The 21,912-nt window shown below is 41.3% G+C and overlaps 2 protein-coding genes across 3 annotated transcripts in view; both read left to right on the top strand.

The window, feature by feature from the left end:
- The window catches only part of LOC109416238 (protein qui-1), a 378,767-nt gene that overhangs the window by 112,807 nt on the left and 244,048 nt on the right, over positions 1 to 21,912 (top strand). The gene's annotated exons all lie outside the window — the stretch shown is intronic.
- On the top strand, positions 8,044 to 15,173 carry LOC134286755 (uncharacterized). Its single transcript, XM_062848424.1, has 3 exons — positions 8,044 to 8,279; positions 8,342 to 11,908; positions 11,950 to 15,173. The coding sequence occupies exons 2-3, from the start codon at positions 8,593 to 8,595 to the stop codon at positions 15,171 to 15,173; spliced, it is 6,540 nt and encodes a 2,179-aa protein (XP_062704408.1). The 5' UTR covers positions 8,044 to 8,279; positions 8,342 to 8,592.

The following is a 21,912-nucleotide window of genomic DNA, read 5'->3' as shown; positions in this document are numbered from 1 at the left end:
GTAAATTTACGTCTCAGGAATCTAAAATGGTGTGATTTGATGAGATCGCTTTAGTTTTTTGCCTTTCTCGTACACCAAGGTGTACCGAAAGGCTATATGTTCACTCCAAAAACGAAAATTTGATAGAGCCCCCGGAGGGGTCAAGTGTTATATACCAATCGACTCAGCTCGACGAGTTGAGATGATGTCTGTGTGTATGTATGTGTGTGTGTATGTATGTGTGTGCGTGTGTATGTGTGTGTGTGTACAAAAAGGTCACCTCATTTTTAGATAGTAAATATGAACCGATTTCAACGACCGATGGTTCATTCGACGGGGTACATTGCCCCATTGTTTCCTATTGAAAATGGTTCAGATCGGTCCAGCCGTTCCGGAGTTATGGCCATTTAGGTGTTCCGGACCGGTACCCCAGGAAGGGGCCAGATATGAAAATGCAACAAACCCATGCATGCGACCCATCAAACCACGGCATTTTCGATTATCTGATGAACGGGATGAAGGAAAATAGTCTCTGACTATATCTGAACCGGTAGTGTTTCGGAACCGGTTCCGGGTGTCCCGCCGGAAGTGGCCAAATAAGAAAGTGAACATAACCCATGCATGCGACACATCAAAGAGCGGCTTTTTCGATAACCAGATGAACGGTAAGCAGGAAAATAGTTTCAGACCATGTTTGATCCGATTGTGGTCCGGAATCGGTTCCGAATGTCCTGTCGGAAGTGGCCAATTAAAAAAGTGAACCAAACCCAGGCATGCGACATATCAAAGAGCGGCTTTTTCGATAACCAGATGAACGGTAATCAGAAACATAGTTTCCAACCTAGTTTGAACCGGTAGTGTTCCGGAACCGGTTCCGGATGTCCTGCCGGAATTGGCCAATTAAAAAAGTGAACCAAACCCAGGCATGCGACGCATCAAACAGCGGCTTTTTCGATAACCAGATGAACGATAAGCAGGAAAATAGTTTCAGACCATGTTTGAACCAGTAGTATTCCGGAACCGGTTCCGGATGTCCTGCCGGAAGTGGCCAATTAAAAAAGTGAACCAAACCCAGGCATGCGATACATCAAAGAGCGGCTTTTTCGATAACCAGATGAACGGTAAGCAGGAAAATAGTTTCAGACTATATCTGAACCGGTTGTGTTCCGGAACCGGTTCCAGCTGTCCCGCTGGAAGTGGTCAATTAAAAAAGTGAACCAAGCCCATGCATGTGACACATGGAAGAGCGGGGTTTTTCGATAACCAGATGAACGGTAAGCAAGAAAACAGTTTCGTTGTGTTCCGGAACCGGTTCCAGGTGTCCCGTCGGAAGTGACCAATTAAAAAACAAAACCAAACCCATGCATGCGAAACATCAAATCATCAAAAATGTTCGTTAACCAGTTACACGGGCAGCAAGAAAATAGTCTCTGACCACACTTAAGATTACCGGCAGTGTTGCAGAATCAGGGTTGGATATGTAAATATGAACCGATTAATATGTGTAAAAGTACAAAATCTTGATAAAAATTTAAGCGATCTTGTCAAATTACATCATTTTAGATTCCTGAGGCGTCATTTTACAATAGGATGGATCAACGTTGTATGGAAAAATTTAAATTTTATAGCACCAATCCCCTTCTGCGTCTAAAATTACTGCGAACCATTTTGATGCAACTGGTTGAGTCCTTGCGCTCTGTAACACGGTAGAAATTTGAATGGGATTTAATAGGGGAAATTTCGATTGCTTGCACTTTTTTTTGTCCAATTTTACATGAATCTTATAACTAATGATAATAAAATATAGGCTAAAGTGCGCAGAAAAAAAATGCCGAAATGTCTTGATAATGATCGGCATCCAGTGCTAGTGAAGGTGGTCAAGCAGTCAACTGATAGATTAGATATTTTTCAGCTCGGCCTATACGTTTAACATAGCGTCGGAATATGAGCCATCAATAAGTTTCCAAATTCAATTATGGCTTTGATAGAATTCTTGCTTTTCTTAATAAGGCTGACACAAATTTTGATTTTCTCTTAAGTCCAGAGGGGTCCCCCCTTGGAAATTTTGGTCGGAATTCAACATCTTGAAGAAATGCACAAATAAATAAACCAATAGATTTATCAATTTTAAAGTGAAATTAGAGTCTTCCAGAAGTTTTTTTTTTTTTTTATAAAAACCGATGAGTTAAGGCGAAACTGGAAGCCTTTCCTCATTTTTTGGTTTTTGATGTACTATTAAATAACGAAGCAATATTTTCAAAATCGGGTTTCGTGCACATGTAGAGTGTGGATCAGGGTATCTTCTGATTTTTTTACGCGGTATAAAATATTTTTCGTTTTTGCAGAAACCATGTTTGAACAAAATTTCACAAAAAATGGTTTCTGCAAAAACGAAAAACATTTTATGCCGCGTAACAAAATCAGAATATACCCTGATCCATACTCAACATGTGCACGAAAACCGATTTTGAAAATATTGCTTCGTTATTTTATAAAAAATCAAAAACCAAAAAAATTGGGAAATGCTTCCAGTTTCGCCTTAAGCGGTTTTGCTTAATTTTTTTAAGAATTTTTTCATCAAATACATTTATTATTTATCAACTCCACCCCTCATTGACGAGTCAACGAGCACTGTGACAAAAGAAGAAAATGAGATTTATTCCGTTTTAGAGTATTCTCAGGATTCAGGAACACTTCGGCTTATGGCCGGAAAAAATGTTGAGTACATATTCGACGAGAAAGGCACTATCACCACTAGGTGGATTTACCTGGGTTTTTTAGGTTTTTGGTTCTCTTACACATATCTATCGCTTGCATTCATTTAGTTCACTTTTGTAATTTCGCTAAAACACCCAACGCTGCTTCTGCAACACCACCGGTAGCCTCTTATGTAATCTGAGTATATTCTGTATTGCTTACGAGACCCCCGGAAATGATTCCGTAACACTACCGGCATATTCAAATGTGATCTGAGTTTATGAAAACTGTTAATCAGGTTACCCGGAACTCGAAACACTACCGGTAGTAACTTCTGTGGACTATTTTCTTATCATCCATGCATCTGGTTACTGATAAGAAAGCGATTTGATGTACCGTAAGCATGGGTTTGATTCACTTTTATGTATGTCCACTTCCAGTGGGACACCCTTAACCGGTTCCGGAAAATTTACATGGTTCATTTTTACATTTGACCAATTCCGGCGGAACACCTGAAACCGGTTGTGGAATACTATCGGAGGTCTCTAACGTAATCTGCGCTGGTTTTCTTGAAAACGTTTCATCAGCTTATCGAAAAAAACCGCGGTTTGATGAAGCGCATGCATGGAGTTGGGTTCCCTTCTACATTTGACCACATCCAGAGGGACACCGGGAACCGATTCCGGGACACTACTAGTTTTCCCAAGCATGATCTGAGATATTTTTTCTTGGTAACCGTTCATCAGATGAAAATCGGAATTTTTCGCACTGGAATTAAAAAAAAATCCTGTTTGACGTACACGGTAGCTAGTATTCACTCAAATCATGAGTTTGAAGCAAGGGGTGTTACACAAGATCAAAAATATTTAAAAAAGATAGTTTCAATCACAATCAATTAAACAAAAAATATGGGTTCATAAACTATCGTTTTCAGTTTAAACCAAGAATCAAGGTAGGGTTTCGGAGCCTATTAGAGAATTACCTTACTCTTTGCCATCACTGGTCTACACAACACCCATTACCTTCATTTGTTTTATTGAGGATATAAGCAATGAATTATTTATAAATTCTTATTACGAACTATCTATTTATACGTGGATTTTTTTTTGGGAGGAATCTGTAAATTAATTCAAAGCAGAATATCGAGAACAAATCCGGAAGGAATCCCTCCTTGAACTCCAGGATCATAATTACAAAAATAACTTTTTGTGGGAAATTTCATAAAAAAATCGTAACTAATCAAAAATTGACATAGTGGAACCTTGAATAATCGAAATGTTTTACAATGTGATCGTATTAAGCGTATTTTTAATTTCAGGGTAAAGCATCTTGGCTTGATAAACATTGATTATATAAGCGACCCTATGAACAAGCATTTATTTTGCGTTATAATCAAATGTAGTTCAGAAGTAAAATCCATCGAGAAAACTGATACATTCTTCCATATCCTTCGCTATCAAGCTTCGATTCAAATTGCTTTGAGCACTGAATCTCCCAAACGTGACACAAAAATCCTGCACTCAATCAATGCTTGACACGGATAGAACGGCTTGTTCTAAGGATTCTCTGTCTAACCATCTCTGTCGATTCCATCTGTCCATTTCGTATGTGGTCAGATCCGATGTCACCGGCACATCCCGAAATGGGATTCGGTTTCTATCAAACACAAACATAGCCATTTGTTGGCTCTGAAGCAAAATCAAAACTGGACTTTTGCAGTATGTGGAATGCCTACACGAGTGACTGACTAACTACTACTGGGTGTATCCGGATCCGGATGGGACCGTGTGGACGTCGACTGCATCACGACGAAAAGATATTCAATCTCCAGAGCTAGTCCATGGCTGCATTGTCAGTCATATCCCAGTGCAGTGCCACTAGTACTCTGTGTAGCTGGTTAGGAATGTCGGTACAACTGATTTCGCGAGAAAACTCTCAAACATCGTTCATTTGACCAGATGCAACTAGTTTAGTCGAGCAGATAGAACAGTCTCACTTGATAAATGGGGAAAAAATTGAGTTCGAATGTGGGGCAGTTTTTATCTTTCTCTCGTGTCAAATGTAACAAATTGACTTCTATTTGGTTTTGCATAGTAAAGTTCAGATTCAGTGAGTGGCTTCTATAGTTATGAAAGGTGCAATAATCAAGTCAAGAAATGAAACGACAATATTGGTACTGGTCTATGTTTATAATGCAGACATTGCTGTTAGAAGTGTAATGGAACATGAGCACATTATAAGTTTTATTTCCAGAGCTCGGCTGTGCGACTTGGTAGACAAAGAAAGATTAAAAAGCTTAGGCGAAACAAAATCGCGAATCAGAGTTGGAAATAATTTCAATCAGGAAATAATTTATGGCAAGGACTAGAAGAGGAGTCAAAGAAACGGAACGAGTGGGGGCAAAAGTTTTTCGGTCCACAAATGATGTTCATTATGACGAAGATGACGGTATTAATGGTCTATGCCGAAGAAGTTTTAAAGCCAGCTGGCACCCAACCAGCTTCAGTAATGATAAAGACAATCACAAGACAAATTGTGGACCAAAAATTCATCCCACTCCGCAGCTTCCGCACCGAAAGGAACAGAGAGAGCTGGCAAAAACTTTCCTTGGGAAGAAGGATATAACGAAGATCCGGTTGGCAGGGAATAGTGCCTTCGAGGAAAATGGATGTTCTTTGAAGATGAAAATTCTGAAATTGTGAAACAATCACTGAATGATGGGAAGCACATAAAGCCGCAAAAACAATAAAGACGACTAGTGATTAAGTTTTCAAGTGAAAGTTAACCTCTTGGAAAGTCCCAGCAAAGAGGAGAAACCGAAATTATGATGTTCCTGGAATGCATTCCAGGCCGCTAGTCATGGACGGTCAAGGACCAACTTTCCAAGGTCAATTTAAAACTATCTCTCCAAGCACAAAGCGTTTTTGGATCTGCAAGTTTGCCAATGCCTTTTAAACTTCAAGATTGTCCTACCTATCGCATGAAATACGACGAAAATGTGTTTTCTTGACAGGGCAAATACTTGCTCCGAAGTCGATGCTCCTGAAGCAATAAATTTTCCTTGTATGCTGAAATATCATGAAAGTTCGCATAAACTTCAGCGAGTGGTAGAGGTCCTTATTGTCTCCAGTAACTGTGAACACATGTGACACTTGGTGCAGCAAGTGTGTAAACCGGGAAAAGTTTTTCAACCGCAAACCACTGCTGTCTGGAGTGTTCGATAAGATAGAAGATGTTGAGCGTTACATTGTGTGGTTTTGAATTCGAATTTCACCACAGAGATGCTGACTAATGCTGTACACGTAGGCGTCAACCCATACATTTTAGTCATCCTTAGCTTGAGAAGGACAATCATCATCAGAATGAGAAATATCATCCCAGGTAATAGCATTAGCATCTTTGCGATAATGTTTAGTTCCATGGCCCCACTCTTGGCTTATGCGGCACTAAGTATGGCTCTCTAGAAGTTTCTCCTAGATTTATATAATTGTTGTCACGTTCTTGAAGTGACTTCTTGGACTGCACCAAATCTAGTCCAATACCTCTTTCTTTATCTCGTTGGTCTGGTTCATGAAGGTCATGTACGAGTAGTACACTGTCATAAATTTTGCTTTATGAATTTGTTAGATTCTTCTTCTTCTTTATGGCTTTACGTCCCCACTGGGACTTGGCCTGCCTCGCTTCAACTTAGTGTTCTTTGAGCACTTTCACAGTTATTAATTGAAGGGCTTTCTTCGTCTGCCATTGCATGAATTGGTATATTGTGAGGCAAGTACAATGATACCCTATGCCCAGGGAGTCGAGAAAATTTTCCCGACCGGAACGGGAATCGAACCCGCCGACTCCGGATTGGCGATTCATAGCCTTAACCACTAGGCTAACTGGAGACCACAGTTAGATTAGATTTTCTAAATATTCAAATACCAATGTGTATAGCAGCTCAGAGCGGATAAGGAACCATAACACTACAAAACGCGCGCCGTTGTATAAAGTACAACATCATCAAAAAACCTCGCTTGTCGTTTACAATGTGAGCGCGGCGCAATAATATGTAGGCAACTCTTTCAGAATTTATTCAGCAATTTCTTCAACAATGCCTTTGGACATTCTTTTGGTTATTCCAGAGGAACTCCAGAACTGCAGAGTCAAAAAGTTCTTGTTGAATTTAAAGTTTTTGAAAATATGTTGAAGAATTGTATAGTTTTTTTTTTAATTTAGTGGTGTTTTTGAAGCTCTCGATTTTGATTTTACTTAGACAGATTACGACTTGCTCGAATCGGAGAACACCAAAACTGTTGCAACATTTTTTAGAGGAAATCTAGCTTGAAATTAAGGCAGATAATTTCGAAGAGTTTCAGTCCATTTTTTTTTAATTAATTTAATTTAATAGTTGCAAACGTCCAAAAATGGCAGCCAGCATGGCTGTCGCTTACACCTTTACCCCTCCTTGCCTTCGCCGTAATGATCGACGAGCACAGAGGATGAGTAAAAAAATCTTAAATAAGGCTAGCTTACCTGCTCAAACTGCGCTGCTATTGCTACTCGTGATGAATAACGAAATTGCACACTAGTTGCGAAGAACTCCTTTTGAATATTTTTGATAGTTTCATAATTTCGTGCCAAAATATAGCACACACCGCATCTTTCTTCTATGACGAGCACGCCTCGCACCTTTTTCAAAACACTTTTTTGGTCACTTCCGCATATACCAGCACGTGAAAATTTGATGCGGTACAGGTAGGGTGACCATATGGTATCCAAAAGGAGGACATGTCCTCCTTTTTGATCAAAATCCAAATGTCCTCCTTTGCTCGGAAATGTCCTCCTTTTTAACATTTAATAAAATTATAGTAATCAATTATCTGGCAAATCTCCTGAAGTTGGAATGGAGTATGTACAGTAAAAGTATCCCAAGTAAGAAGTTCTTCATTACAGGACTATAAAACTACTAGATGCTTTTATAGCAGCTGTGAATTTGTTTATGATTTGTTCTAGATTGCTTACTTGTTATTCAACGTTTGCTGCATCAATTCGACTGTTATACAGCGGGAAGCAAATAATTGGATAGTTAAGCGATTGATATAAAGCTATTTTCCCGATTTTCCTAATTCAAAGAGATTATTTTTATGAAAATAACACAATTTTATTGTGCCCCTATATTTTTGTTTTACTCATCAAATCAATATTTAGACAATTTTAATTTCATTGATCTATCATTCTCAATAGAATAGAATGACAGCTCAAAAAAGGACACACGGTATTTAAATGCATTTTAAAAATAGTTGCAGTAAGTTTACTAGAAATGATGTCATTTAAGATTTCAATTGATTTTTATTTAAGATTTCAATGAATTCCCGACCGATACTTGTTGGAGAGTAGGCCCACCGCGCGCACTACCACTAAGCTCGTTGATAAAGTGGACTACCTTGCATACCCAACCATGAACAGCGTAGCTGTCACTGATGGGTATGACTGGGATAAAACAAAATAGAAACATTGATGAAAGGAAAAACATATTCTACAGATACGAAACGTGGATTTTCTTAAAGCTAGAATACATAAAAAACCTGAATTATACTTATTTCTAATAGTTTTTTGAACTTGTAAGTACTGAAATACACTTAAAGTAAATTAAAATATGTAATTAACATGAATTGTTCTACAGATACACACAAATTTGTTATAAATAGTTGCGGACAGTGAACACGAAGGTTACAAAAAGGACTAAATTCGTAAGTTAAAATAAGTTGATAAACACGATTGTCAAACTAAAATTAATAAACTCCGCAGCTTAAAGCATTCTCCAACCATAGAACCGAGTTTGCTAAAAAGGCGTCCCGAAAATCCCGAAGGTGTTCACGCGCCGTAACAAACTTTAAGGAATTTACCTCGAAGTGGAGCGCATTAGCGTTCGGAATGTCGGTCTCGAATAGGACAACGAACAAGCGCCGCGGCGTCATCCGACAGCTGACGGACGAAGAAAGCTCCGTTGCCGCCCGTTGCCCTTCATGCGATCGGCCAGATGTGGCTGATAGATGGATGGTCCAGTGTGATCTATGCCAAAGGTGGTTTCACTTCTCCTGTGCGAGAGTCGACGAGAGTGTGCGAGACCGCAGTTTCGCATGTGGCACCTGCGCACTTCAACACGGGTTGGAATCCACTAGATCGACCACTTCCAGCACAAATTCGGCGAGAAGACGGCTCGAGCTCCTCCGGTTAGAGGAGGAAAAGGAACTTCAGGAGAAACTGCTAGCGGAACAAGTCGAAGAGGAGGCGGCTCTGCAAAGGAAGATAGTGGAAGAGGAACGGGAGCGTCGAAAGAGGACTATGCAGGAGAAGCTGGATATTGCCAAGCGGTATATCAACAAGAAGTACGAGGTGCTGCAGGAGGAGGAACGATCCAATCATGGTGGGAGTCGGAAAAGTCATTCCAGCACTCGAAGCAAACTGAGCGACGTTGAGAAGTGGGTGAATAACCAAAATTTGGCCTTGGTAACTGGATCCGGGACGAGTCAAGCCCCCATCGGTGCCACGCCAGTTGTCGAAATTGACCCCAAAACAACAGCTAGTAGTTCGTGTGGCGGTGCAGTTCCGATCGTTTCCGCGCAGGCTGGTGTTTCCAATGCATCTGTAGCAGCTACCGGTCCGTACAACCTCAACAATATCGCTTCTTGGGGAATACTGGTACCCCGGTCGGGTCAGGGCCCGTCGAATTCAGCTTCGGTTCCCCCTCCATCACTACCGACAACGTCCAGTACTCCGGTGCAGGAAAAGCAGATTCCTCGTAGCACCAATCACGTAGCAGCTGACATTTCTCCCCCCGCGACGACCCAGCAAGTTGGGCCGGCAGTGTACGATATGGACATTTCTCCACCTCACGTCGGCGAACGGTCCAGAGCGGATCTAGAGCGAGAGCTGCAGGAACTGCAGCAACAGTTAACCAACCTCAAACGAAGTTCGTCCAGTCAGTATCACTGTCCAGCTCCTGGCGGCATCAGCAACGTTTCAGTTCCAGTAACTAGCCTAAGTAACATGGCAGATACAGGTACGTCAAACTTGCATGATTTGTTTCAAGCGACTCAAGATGAAGGTAGACAAGCGCAGTTTCCGCGCAGTTACCCAGTAGGGACTCAGGCAAATGTTAGATTCGCTACACAATGTACCATACAGAACACGATTCCAAACACTAGCTTTCTTCCTCGCTGGAACCCGATGGTTTCATCAAGTCGCTTAACGTCGAACCCACCAGGGGTTCTCAATCCGAGTTTTTACAACGATCCCAATGTTCTCGCTGGTAACTTGTTCCAGCAGTATGAACCAAGAATTTCCAATCCCATTACCCGATCAACTTTGTCGGCAGAAGCACCTCCCTATCCTTTCGTCGCGAGTGAAAGAAGTGCTCCGAATCGGATAAGTCAGCCAGTCACTTTTCCGGTTGATATTACTTCTCGCCCTTTCGTCGCGAGTGTGCCGAGTGTCCCTAATCCAATCGTTACGCCAGTAGTGTCACAACGAGCGGTTCCTGATCCATCGGCCAGGCATTGTGGACCGAGTTCGCAGCAAATCGCCGCGAGGCACGTCGTGCCCAAGGAGCTTCCGGAGTTCGCAGGTGATCCCATAGAGTGGCCATTGTTCGTGAGCAGTTACAACAACTCGACTCGAATGTGTGGATATACCGACGACGAAAATCTTATGCGACTGCAACGCAGCCTGAAGGGGAATGCGAAGGAAGCTGTTCGGGGGCATCTCTACCATCCGTCATCCGTGCCACAGATCATGACCACCTTGGAAACCCTATACGGACGCCCGGAACTAATAGTAAAATGCTTGACGAGCAAGGTGTATTCTACACCGGCGCCAAAAGCAGATAAATTGGAAAGTCTCATCAGTTTCGGACTCGTTGTGCAGAACCTCTGTAGCCAGCTACAGTCTATGGGTATGGAAACCCATTTGTCCAATCCCTCACTTCTCCAGGATCTAGTGGACAAGCTGCCCGCTAACATAAAGCTTGACTGGGCTATGTATCAGCGACACGTTCCAGTAGTGGACTTGCGTGCTTTCGGCACCTATATGACCACTATTGTGTCTGCCGCTAGCAAGGTCACGCTCTACGCAGAGCCGTCTACAAAACCAGAGAAGCCTAAAGGGAAGGAAAAGGGTTTCGTCAACGCCCATTCAACAGAACCCGACAAGGAGGAGACAAGCGGCGTGAGTGTAGGCTATCGACCAAAGCCGTGTCTGTTGTGTAAGACGGAGGGACATAAAGTGAGGGATTGCGAGAGATTCAAGCAATTAACGTTGGCGAATCGATGGAAAACTGCTCATCAGCTGAGCCTTTGTCGTCACTGCCTGATTCCACACGGAAAGTGGCCATGTAAGGCCACAGTTTGTGGAGTTGCTAACTGCGAAGAGCGTCATCACAAGTTGTTACACCCTGGAGATCCCCAGTCGTCGGTTACCGAAAATACAACACCAGCGATAAACCAGCCCTCATCTTCAGCGACCGTGAATGTCCATCGACAGCATCCGTGTCCGGTACTCTTCCGAATACTGCCAGTTACACTCTACGGGAAGAATGCATCAGTCAACACGCTAGCGTTTCTCGACGATGGGTCGTCGCACACGCTTATTGAGAAGGAGTTGGCCGACGAACTAGGCGTTGAAGGCGAAGTGGAACCCCTGTGCCTACAGTGGACAGGCAATATACGACGAACAGAAAGAGAATCCCAGAACATTCAACTTGCAGTTTCGGCGATTGGTAACGACCGTAAGCATTCTTTGGATCATGTGCGTACGGTGGAGAACTTGGATCTTCCTCCACAATCGTTGCAGTACGAAGAAATGGCGCGCAAATTCGGCTATCTGAAGGGTATTCCTGTGAACAGTTATTCTAGCGCTGCACCTCGTATCCTGATCGGCGCTGACAATGCCAAGTTGCTGCTGACATTAAAGAAGCGAGAAGGAAAGTACTGCGAACCAGTTGCGGCGAAGACTAGATTAGGTTGGACCATCTACGGGAAAGCGGAAGGCCTTAACGACTCGCCTGAACATCGCCTTCTTCACATTTGTGGCCGGTCATCTGATCAACAGCTACACGATGCAGTGAAGAGCTTTTTTTCGATTGAAACGTTCCGCAAGTCGAAGCCGACGAAGATCGCAGGGCACGCGAAATTTTGGAAAAGACAACCATTCGCACAGCAACCGGAAGATTTCAAACAGGTCTGCTATGGAAGTTTGATTGTGTCGAGTTTCCAGAAAACCGATTCATGGCAGAGCGACGATTGACTTGTCTGGAACGAAGCCTCTCAAAGAAACCGGAATTATACGCGAACGTTCGTCAGCAGATACTCGACTATCAAGCAAAGGGTTACGCGCACAAGCTTACCGATGAAGAATCTGACAGCAGTGAACCAAAAAAGGTGTGGTATTTGCCGCTAGGAGTCGTGCAGAACCCGAACAAACCCGGAAAAGTTCGGGTCATATGGGATGCTGCCGCCAAAACTGGTGGTGTTTCACTGAACTCAATGCTTCTGCCGGGCCCGGATCTTCTCACCTCACTTCCATCTGTATTGTTCCGCTTTCGCCAACGAGAGGTTGCCGTCACAGGCGACATAAAGGAAATGTTCCACCAGATTATCATTCGTCCGGAAGACCGACAGGCCCAGCGTTTCTTGTGGCGGGACAATCAGGGAGACCCGATTCAGGAATACGTCATGGACGTAGCCACGTTTGGGTCTACATGTTCGCCATGTTCTGCCCAATACGTAAAGAACAAAAACGCTGAGGAATGGAAGCAGAGATATCCCGAAGCAGCTGCAGCCATAGTGGAGAATACCTATGTAGATGACTACGCAAACAGTGCGGATACGGTTGAAGAGGCAGTTCGCGTAGCACTCGAAGTGAAGGAGATTCATGCTAGCGCGGGATTTGTAATTCGGAACTGGCTCTCGAATTCCGGACAAGTTCTTCTACGGGTCGGGGAACAAGGTTCAGAAACCACGAAAACCTTTTCTGTGGGAAAGTCAGCCGATGCAGAACGAGTTCTGGGTATAACCTGGCTTCCAGAATATGACAGTCTCATGTTCGCCGCCAAGTTTCGCCCTGAAATTCAACATCTACTAGACGAAGACACGATCCCAACCAAACGTGAGGTGCTCAGGGTCGTGATGAGTATTTTTGACCCCCTCGGACTGGTGGCGGCATTTGTTGTTCACGGCAAGTGCTTGATCCAAGACATTTGGAGAGCAGGCGTCGGCTGGGACGACCAGATTCCACCGAAGATAGTCGATCAATGGCGGCGATGGGTCGAGGTGCTTCGTAATCTAGACCACGTGAAGATTCCGCGCTGTTACTTCCCTGGATACGACCCCCGCAGCCTTCAGAGCCTGGAACTTCATGTTTTTGTCGATGCGAGTGAGGCAGCGTATGCGAGTGCCGCATATTTTCGGATTGTCGATCGTGGGCATGTTCGCTGCGCACTTGTTGCTGCCAAAACGAAAGTGGCCCCTCTAAAACCGATGTCAGTTCCCCGGCTAGAGTTACAAGCTGCAGTCATTGGAGTAAGATTAATGAAGTCGATTCAGGAGCATCACACCTTACCGATCAGTCGTCGAGTGATCTGGGGTGATTCGAAAACAGTGCAGTCCTGGATCCGTTCAGACCAACGCAAATACCGGCAATTCGTGGCCTTTAGGGTCAGCGAGATCCTTAGCGAAACGAGTGCAGACGAATGGCGATGGGTTCCGACGCGGCTCAATGTTGCAGATGAGGCCACAAAATGGGGCAAAGGACCATGCTTCCAAACTGACAGTCGGTGGTTTATTGGTCCTGAATTTCTGTACAAGGACGAATCGGAATGGCCGATACAAGAGTCCTCCCCGCCAGACACTTCGGAAGAAATGCGCGTGGTTCACGCTCACCATCGAGTGGCTCCGGAATCTCTGATTCAATATCACCGGTTTTCCAAATATCAACGGCTGCTGCGGACCGTAGGATTCGTTCTTCGATTCATCGATTCCTGCCGTAGGAGATTTGATCCCGAACGACGTGATGCGAGAACATTGTCGAAAGAAGAACTGTTGAAAGCGGAAGTCGTGCTGTGGAAGCTGGTGCAGGCCGAAGAATACTCTGGAGAACTAACAACAGTGCGCAAGAACGCACAGTTGTCGCCGGAATGCGGCAAGCGGCTGGAGAAGAGCAGTCCACTGCGGAAGTTGTCGGTATTTTTGGACGAACAAGGAGTCTTGCGGATTGAAGGACGAATTGGTGCGGCCAAATGTGTTCCATATGGGTCCAAGTTTCCCGTGATTCTTCCGAAAAAGCATCGCTTCACCGAGTTACTCGTTGAATTCTTCCATCAGCGCTATGCTCACGGGTTTGGGGAAACAGTAACGAATGAACTGAGACAGATTTTTTACATCCCAAGTTTAAGAACAGTTGTTCGGAAAGTGGCTAGGAGTTGTCCATGGTGTACCGTGTATCGTGCTGTACCGAAGGCACCTCGGATGGCACCTCTTCCAGCTGTGCGAGTGACCCCGTATGTCCGACCGTTTACGTTCATCGGTATCGACTACTGTGGACCGTTTATGATTCGGATCGGCAGAAGCAACGTAAAACGGTGGGTTGTGCTCATCACCTGCTTGACGGTACGAGCCGTGCACCTAGAAATTGCCAGCAGCATGTCCAGCGAGTCGTGTAAGATGGCGATTAGGCGGTTTATAGCCAGGAGAGGTGCTCCACAGGAGATTTATAGTGATCAGGGCACGAACTTCGTCGGAGCGAGCAAAGAGCTACAAGCGGAAGTTGCAGCGGTAAATCGTGTCTTGGCAGGAAGTTTTACAAACCGCGACACCCAATGGCGGTTCAATCCCCCCGCCGCCCCGCACATGGGTGGCGTGTGGGAACGCCTAGTACGAACCGTGAAGACTTCGTTGGATTCTCTATCGATCAGCAGAACACCGGACGAAGAAACTTTCAACACTCTCCTCATTGAAGTCGAAGGAATCATCAACTCCAGGCCGTTAACGTTTGTGCCTCTAGGAACGGAAGATGAGGAAGCGCTTACGCCCAACCACTTCCTGATGCTGAGCTCGAATGGTGTTTGCCAACCACCGCAAATACCAGCAAAGGACAGTGGTCGGTCGCTTCGGGCTCATTGGGACCAGGTACGGTGCTTACTGGATGAATTTTGGAGCAAGTGGATCAAGGGATACCTGCCTACAATCTGCCGTCGCACGAAGTGGTTCGACGATACCAAGCCAATCAACGTTGGAGACCTGGTGTTCATAGTCGATGAAGGTATGCGCAACAGCTGGACACGCGGAAAGGTGGTGAAGGCGATTCCTGGCAGCGATGGCAGAGTACGTAGAGTGGAGGTGCAGACGAACAACGGAGTGTTCCAGCGACCTGTTACCAAAGTGGCAGTGTTAGACGTGGCAGTTAAAGGTACAGCTGAGGATGATCACCAGCAATACGGGTCGGGGAATGTTGGAGAGTAGGCCCACCGCGCGCACTACCACTAAGCTCGTTGATAAAGTGGACTACCTTGCATACCCAACCATGAACAGCGTAGCTGTCACTGATGGGTATGACTGGGATAAAACAAAATAGAAACATTGATGAAAGGAAAAACATATTCTACAGATACGAAACGTGGATTTTCTTAAAGCTAGAATACATAAAAAACCTGAATTATACTTATTTCTAATAGTTTTTTGAACTTGTAAGTACTGAAATACACTTAAAGTAAATTAAAATATGTAATTAACATGAATTGTTCTACAGATACACACAAATTTGTTATAAATAGTTGCGGACAGTGAACACGAAGGTTACAAAAAGGACTAAATTCGTAAGTTAAAATAAGTTGATAAACACGATTGTCAAACTAAAATTAATAAACTCCGCAGCTTAAAGCATTCTCCAACCATAGAACCGAGTTTGCTAAAAAGGCGTCCCGAAAATCCCGAAGGTGTTCACGCGCCGTAACAATACTGTTTATTGAATAATCTGGATACTCTTGACGAAATGCTAGTCAGTTAAATGCATTATAAGTCTAAAAGTGACTTTTAAGTGGAAAATATGTTTTGTATTAACTGCTGCTTTAATAAGTGTCCTCCTTTTTAAACAAATGTCCTCCTTTTTCAACCGAATTTGGTTTAAATGTCCTCCTTCGCTTGTTTTCCATATGGTCACCCTAGGTACAGGGAAATGGTCCTATTTTCCTTTGGTTGGGCGTTTGTCTTCGAAAAATTATTTAGTTCCCATTTTTTGGTCGGAAAACTGATTCAATTTCAGTCGCGGTCTGCTAAACTGAAACGCGCACCGTAAAACTGCGTGCTGTTGTTCAGTGCAAAATAAATTTGAATCAATCACTGTTACTGTTAATCACGCAAGACAACTTTATATTTAATAATTTTTTTTTCACATTATGAAAACATCTTTAAAAGTATGCCAAACAATGTTAAGAACATGTTTTTGTAAGTTATGTGTTATTAATATATTTGATGTCACCCCACATTACGGTAGTACCCTCCGGCGAGAGAGGTGCAAGAGAAGAGAAGAGAGAAGTGTCAACAAATGTAAATAAAACTATGCACAGTGTGGTAAATGTTGGCGATACTAGGCAAATATTGTTTGGATGAATATATATAAGGATGAATTCATGGTGAACTGATAAAATCCAAAGATTTGTAGAGAAAATATCAGAATAAATTTGTTGAGAAATTGACTAAAATTTTCCCGGGTTTTCCGCTAATTATTTTCAAGAAATTTAACAGGAAATTTATTAGAAGTTGAATCAGAAATTCCATCAGGGACTTATCATGGATTTCCTCTTCAACATTTTCTATTATATTTCCTCTTTGATTTCATAGTTTTGTGGAAAATTCTTGTTCACCAGAACCATCCCTTGTAGTCGCGATAGTACAAGTTGTTGTGAAGTGTTATTTCTTTATGATGATCGACCTGCAACTTCTCCAGAGATTGCAGCAGGGATTCACTATAAATTCTTTTTGGATTCACCGTGGGTGGAAGCTCAGGTAAAATATTATCTCCTGGGCGCCCATTAAAAACACCACCCCCGGCGAAGACTAGCGCTTGATCCTAGCTATTTAGCATTGTAGTTGAAGGAAATGCCAATGCAGAACCCGTAGCTTCCGGGAAGGTAAGCCCAGCTCCCTAGGTTAGTGGGTTGGTGTCAAGGCCTGCGAGCCAGCCTTAAAAGACTAGCAACGAAACATCAACAAGAGAAGAATGCGAACCGATACTAATGGCGACGACCACAGCGACGAAAAGGGACTTGCGATTGGAAGCTCGGTACGTGGAACTGCAGATCTCTCAACTTCATCGGGAGCACCCGCATACTCTGTTAATTCTGCCACTAGCTTGGGCTATGTTATCCAATCAAACTTAGAATAGGACAAGTTTGTGTTGCAACAATGTGGGAAAATTTATGGAAAACTTCGTTCATTACAACTTACTGCTTCTCTGTTGCCTGCGAACACTAAGATTAAGTTGTTCAAAACTCTTGTTTTACCGTATTTTATCGCGTGTGATTTTTTCTTAATGCAGGCCTCAGCAGATACTTTAAATCGCGTGAGAGTTGCTTTAAACGCTTGTGTTAGATATGTTTTTAAACTTTCACGTTTTAGTCATGTTTCACATCTTCAACCACGACTATTAGGTTGTTAATTCGACAACTTTCGTAAACTACGTTGCTGTCAACTAGTTTTTAAACTTGCTTTATGCTGAATCCTGAATATTTATATACAAAATTAAATTGTTTACGTAGCGCAAGGTCGAAGTCGTAGCTCATACCACTAAATTCGGCAATAGCTTTTTCGTAAGGGGTGTTTCAACTTGGAATTCTTTGCCTAATGGGGTATCATATCTCTAGATACATGTGTTTTTTGTAACACTGTACTGATAAATTATAACGCTAGAACAATTGAACAACAGTGACAACAGACATTGTATTAAAAAAAAAATTAAATTGTGAACGTAATAGCGAAGCTTCCATCTGAACAAGTGCTTGCTGTATTAGAGCAATTCCAAGCAACAGCATCAAAATTAAGGAAATTTTTTAATTCATGATTTTTTATTGAACTGAAACTTTGCACAGTTTTTCAGTTCCATCTAAATCGCCATTTTTCGATATCAAATTTTTATTTTGAATCACGACTAACTTTTCAAAAGGGTGTATGTGAAAATGGTTCAAAAATATTCAAAAATCTGCACAGCCAAAATGGTTTGTTCGATTACTATGAATTTTACAGCAAAGTTAGATAACTAAATGGTGATTCCTAAGAAAATATACACTGTGAAAAAAAAATCTTTTTTAACATGAAATAATATATTTTTTGCCACAACAACTCAAATAACTCAAAACCCTATCTTTTTACCAACGTATTGTTTTTAGGGAAGACGGTCCATTGTATTAGCAATCTGCCATAAAAATTTGGTGATGGTAAACTAATAAACAAAAAAGGTCTAACATTTCAAACATTTCACAATTTTCACATTCGGTAAATATTTTTTTTCTGTGTAAATTGTTTCGGTCAGAAATCGCAGTTTGATGCTGATTTTATTGTTCAGCAAAGTTAGATAACTAAATGGTGATTCCTAAGAAAATATACACTGTGAAAAAAAAAAATTAACTTTAAAAATTTAATTTTTGTCACAAAAACTCAAATATCTCAAAACCCTATCTTTTTACCAACGTAATTTTTTAGGGAAAACGGTCCATTGTATAAGCAATCTACCATACAAATTTGGTGATGATAAACTAATAAGCAAAAAAATTATGACAATTCAAACATTTCACAATTTTCACATTTAGTAATAATTTTTAGTGTAAATTATTTAGGCCGGAAATCGCAGTTTGATGCTGGTTTTATTGTTAATGGCCTTGCGTGAGTAAAACAAGCTGTTTTTATTATGTATTATGTATATTATATGTACAGTAATGTTCCGATTTTATCACGCCCTCCGCGCATTAGTCGTTTATTCATTAATTTGCTGTTACATTTGAGGACAAGTGTTTTCCCTCTTCTTCAAGATGAATATTGAAAGCGTGGTTTGCAACGTTAAAAATATTGAAATGGGTATAGATATTGAAGAATATTTCAAAACATTTTTTAAAAGGGGCGTGATTAAATTGTTTAAACAGATGTCGCTGATGGTACGGTGGCATGACTCTCTGCACTTAGCACTTCTGGCAATTTCTCAGTTGTTGTCGTTTTCGAACTTCCTGCGCCCTGCTTTATCGATGATATACAGATGGCTCGTTTGTCAAAGTCTAGACGGCAGGACGTGCAAATGCGTAAATTTGTATTCAATGTGAACATTTGGGCATAACCAGTCTCTTTCAGTTTATCTATGGTGCTTTCGGTGAGATTTCGTAACTCTTTTGAACATTTTTTTTTCATCAAACGGTCTACAAGAGAGCTTTGAGTTGAAGACCTATGAGAAATCGACTGTTCATGTTGTTCGTTAGATTATAATAAACAAAATCACTTATTAGTCTTAACTGACTAGTTTGGTGTTGTTTGCTTGGCTGAAGAAAAAAATTACTATAAAAATTTTAATATCCATAGCGGTAGTATTGTTTTGCTTTTTCGTGAGCATTGTCATGGTATGTATACAGACAAACAAACGTAACACTGACGAAATTTTCATTGACCACGCCTTTAACGATCATATTGAATCTTAGTTGTGGCTTTCATAACCAGGAGAGCGCCCATCGTGCGTTTGACGTTTCACACTAGCGCCTTCTGATGACGATATTGCACAACGCAGTGTTTCGTGAAACATTTCCACCAGGTGGTGGTAGTGTGAACTGGGCGATGGATTTTCACGAAAATTGTTCTAGGCGTTTCGTCTGTTTTTCTGTGGTATGTACCTCTCATGCATTTGTTGTTGTTGAAGTTACTCGCATTCTTCCGATCATAAAGTCTGTTCTCTAAGAGGTATTTTTTTTGCAGATAAACTAGACGTACACGCGTATATAAAACTTTTATTATACAGCTTTTGTCTTAAAAATAAGTTTAATTGGGTTGTTTAGTGAATCAAATATTGTCATTTTCTTTAGCCTAATCGAAAGAGCTCATTTTTCTGAGTATTAGATGTTTTTATTGCGTTCCAATTCCTTTGTTTTGATGGTTAAATAAACAAAACAGTTTTAATTTCCGTGGATAGAATGACAGTTCAATCGATAAAGTGACAGTTCACCCCGACCCAAAAAATTTCTCCATACAAACTTTAAATGCATTTTAAAAATAGTTCCCGGTCACCAAAAATGATGAACTTTGGATTTCGACTAGTTTTTGGACGGAGATTCCGATTATGCAATAATCTGGATACCCCTAAAAAACCCAATTCCATTTTTCTAATAATCAACAGCTTTTCAACACTATCAAGGGATTTTTTCACCAGTCACGTACAATAAAAAGTATGACACTCTCAATATTTTTGATCACAACACTGGATCGCGTCTAAGTTTCAAATAGATACTATAGTAATTATGAATAATCAAACAAAAATATCATGAAAACAACTTGTTTAATTCAGGCGATAGCCTTTACAATAAAATCAGCATCAAAATATAATTTTCGAAATAATTTACACAGAAAAAAAAAGTTTTTGTTACTAAATGTAAAAATTGTGAAATGTTTGAAATGTCATAACTTTTTTGTTTATCAGTTTACCATCACCAAAATTTTATGGTAGATAGCTGATATAATGGGCCATTTCCCCTAAAATATTGACGTTGGTAAAAAGAAAGGGTTTTGAGATATTTGAGTTTTTGTGACAAAGATCATATTTTTTTCAAGTAAAAAAAGATTTTTTTTACAGTATATATTTTCTAAGGAATCATCATTTAGTTATCTAACTTTGCTGAAAAATCCATAACAATCGAACAATCCGTTTTTGCTGTACAGCTTTTAGAATACTTTTGAACTATTTTCGCATACACCCTTTTGAAAAGTTAGTCGTGAGTGAATATGAAGGTTTAATATCGAAAAATAGCGATTTAGATGACTGTGAAAAGAAAACTGTGCAAAGTTTCAGATATTTTTGAAATAGTCGCTCAGGATCGACTGACATGACTTCGTGGAATTCCTCATTAGAGTTTGCTGAGAATAAAACGATGAATATCAAGGCCACAGTTTAAACAACAATCACAATCAGTTTGGTGAGATCTTTCTGATTATTTTTCTATTTGTATCAATTGCATAGAAAATTGCGGGAAAATGTTTCTAAGGGGAGGGTCGTATATCATTACTTTTTATATTTTATATTTTATTTCAGAGAGCGAGTAATGGCGCTTTAGCCTAGGCTTGAGAGCCAGGGCATTCGGAGTAAATACCTTTGTCCCATCCCAGGATTCCAGAGGACATGGAGTGACATTAACTTTCAAAGCAAAGTCACTTCCAACGTAGCTGTATATTAATCTCACTTTTTACGGAACGGTTGGTACGAGATGTCCCCGTTCTTTGGTTTTGATGTGGATATCCACTGTTATATAAAATAACGCTGCACAGTAGGCCTGGCCGCTTTACTGCTTGCAATGTATCTCCGATATACTGCAAGCATTGATAATGACAAGAAAAATGATAGAAGTAGTCGATTCTATCATTTTCCAGGATTCTTTCAATGAATGGCTGTGTATGTGTATGTAGACTAGACTAGAAATGTATAGAGCACTTGGCTTAAAATAGTAATTTAAAATGAAGTTCACTGTTTAAAATAAGACAATAATGAACGGCACTTCTTTTATCGATGAATTCATTGTAACATTTAAAAAGACAATATGTCCTAAGTTACTAATTAATAAATGATATAAGTAAATAAAATACTCGCTGATATACTGAAGGACCGCTGCAACAAACCGCCCATTGTTAAAATGCAGTTTGTTACTAGTTGATTCATCCACATATGTAAATGCAATGTTTATCATATAAGCAGTAGTTGAAGTGACCAAATTTACTTTAGACCAATCAATTAAAATTGAATCGATTTGGCCTAGATCCACTCGCCACTGCGAGTATAACAGGCTACATATAGCCCTTGCTTTGAATACTTTTCAAGTTCAAGGGGAGAAGACTTTGCATACACCATATATGCGACACAATATTTATAAACACTCTTTCTCTGGAACGATCACCGATGATTTGGCGTTCAGTCAGTCGAGAGTTGTTTATGTTTGGAGAAAAAATTGATCGAACGCGCGATCCA

This window comes from Aedes albopictus, chromosome 2, assembly GCF_035046485.1.
Source record: "Aedes albopictus strain Foshan chromosome 2, AalbF5, whole genome shotgun sequence".
In the NCBI taxonomy this organism is placed as follows: domain Eukaryota; kingdom Metazoa; phylum Arthropoda; class Insecta; order Diptera; family Culicidae; genus Aedes; species Aedes albopictus.
The sequence above is the reverse complement of the archived record's forward strand: the minus strand, read 5'-3'. Positions and strand labels throughout refer to the sequence as shown.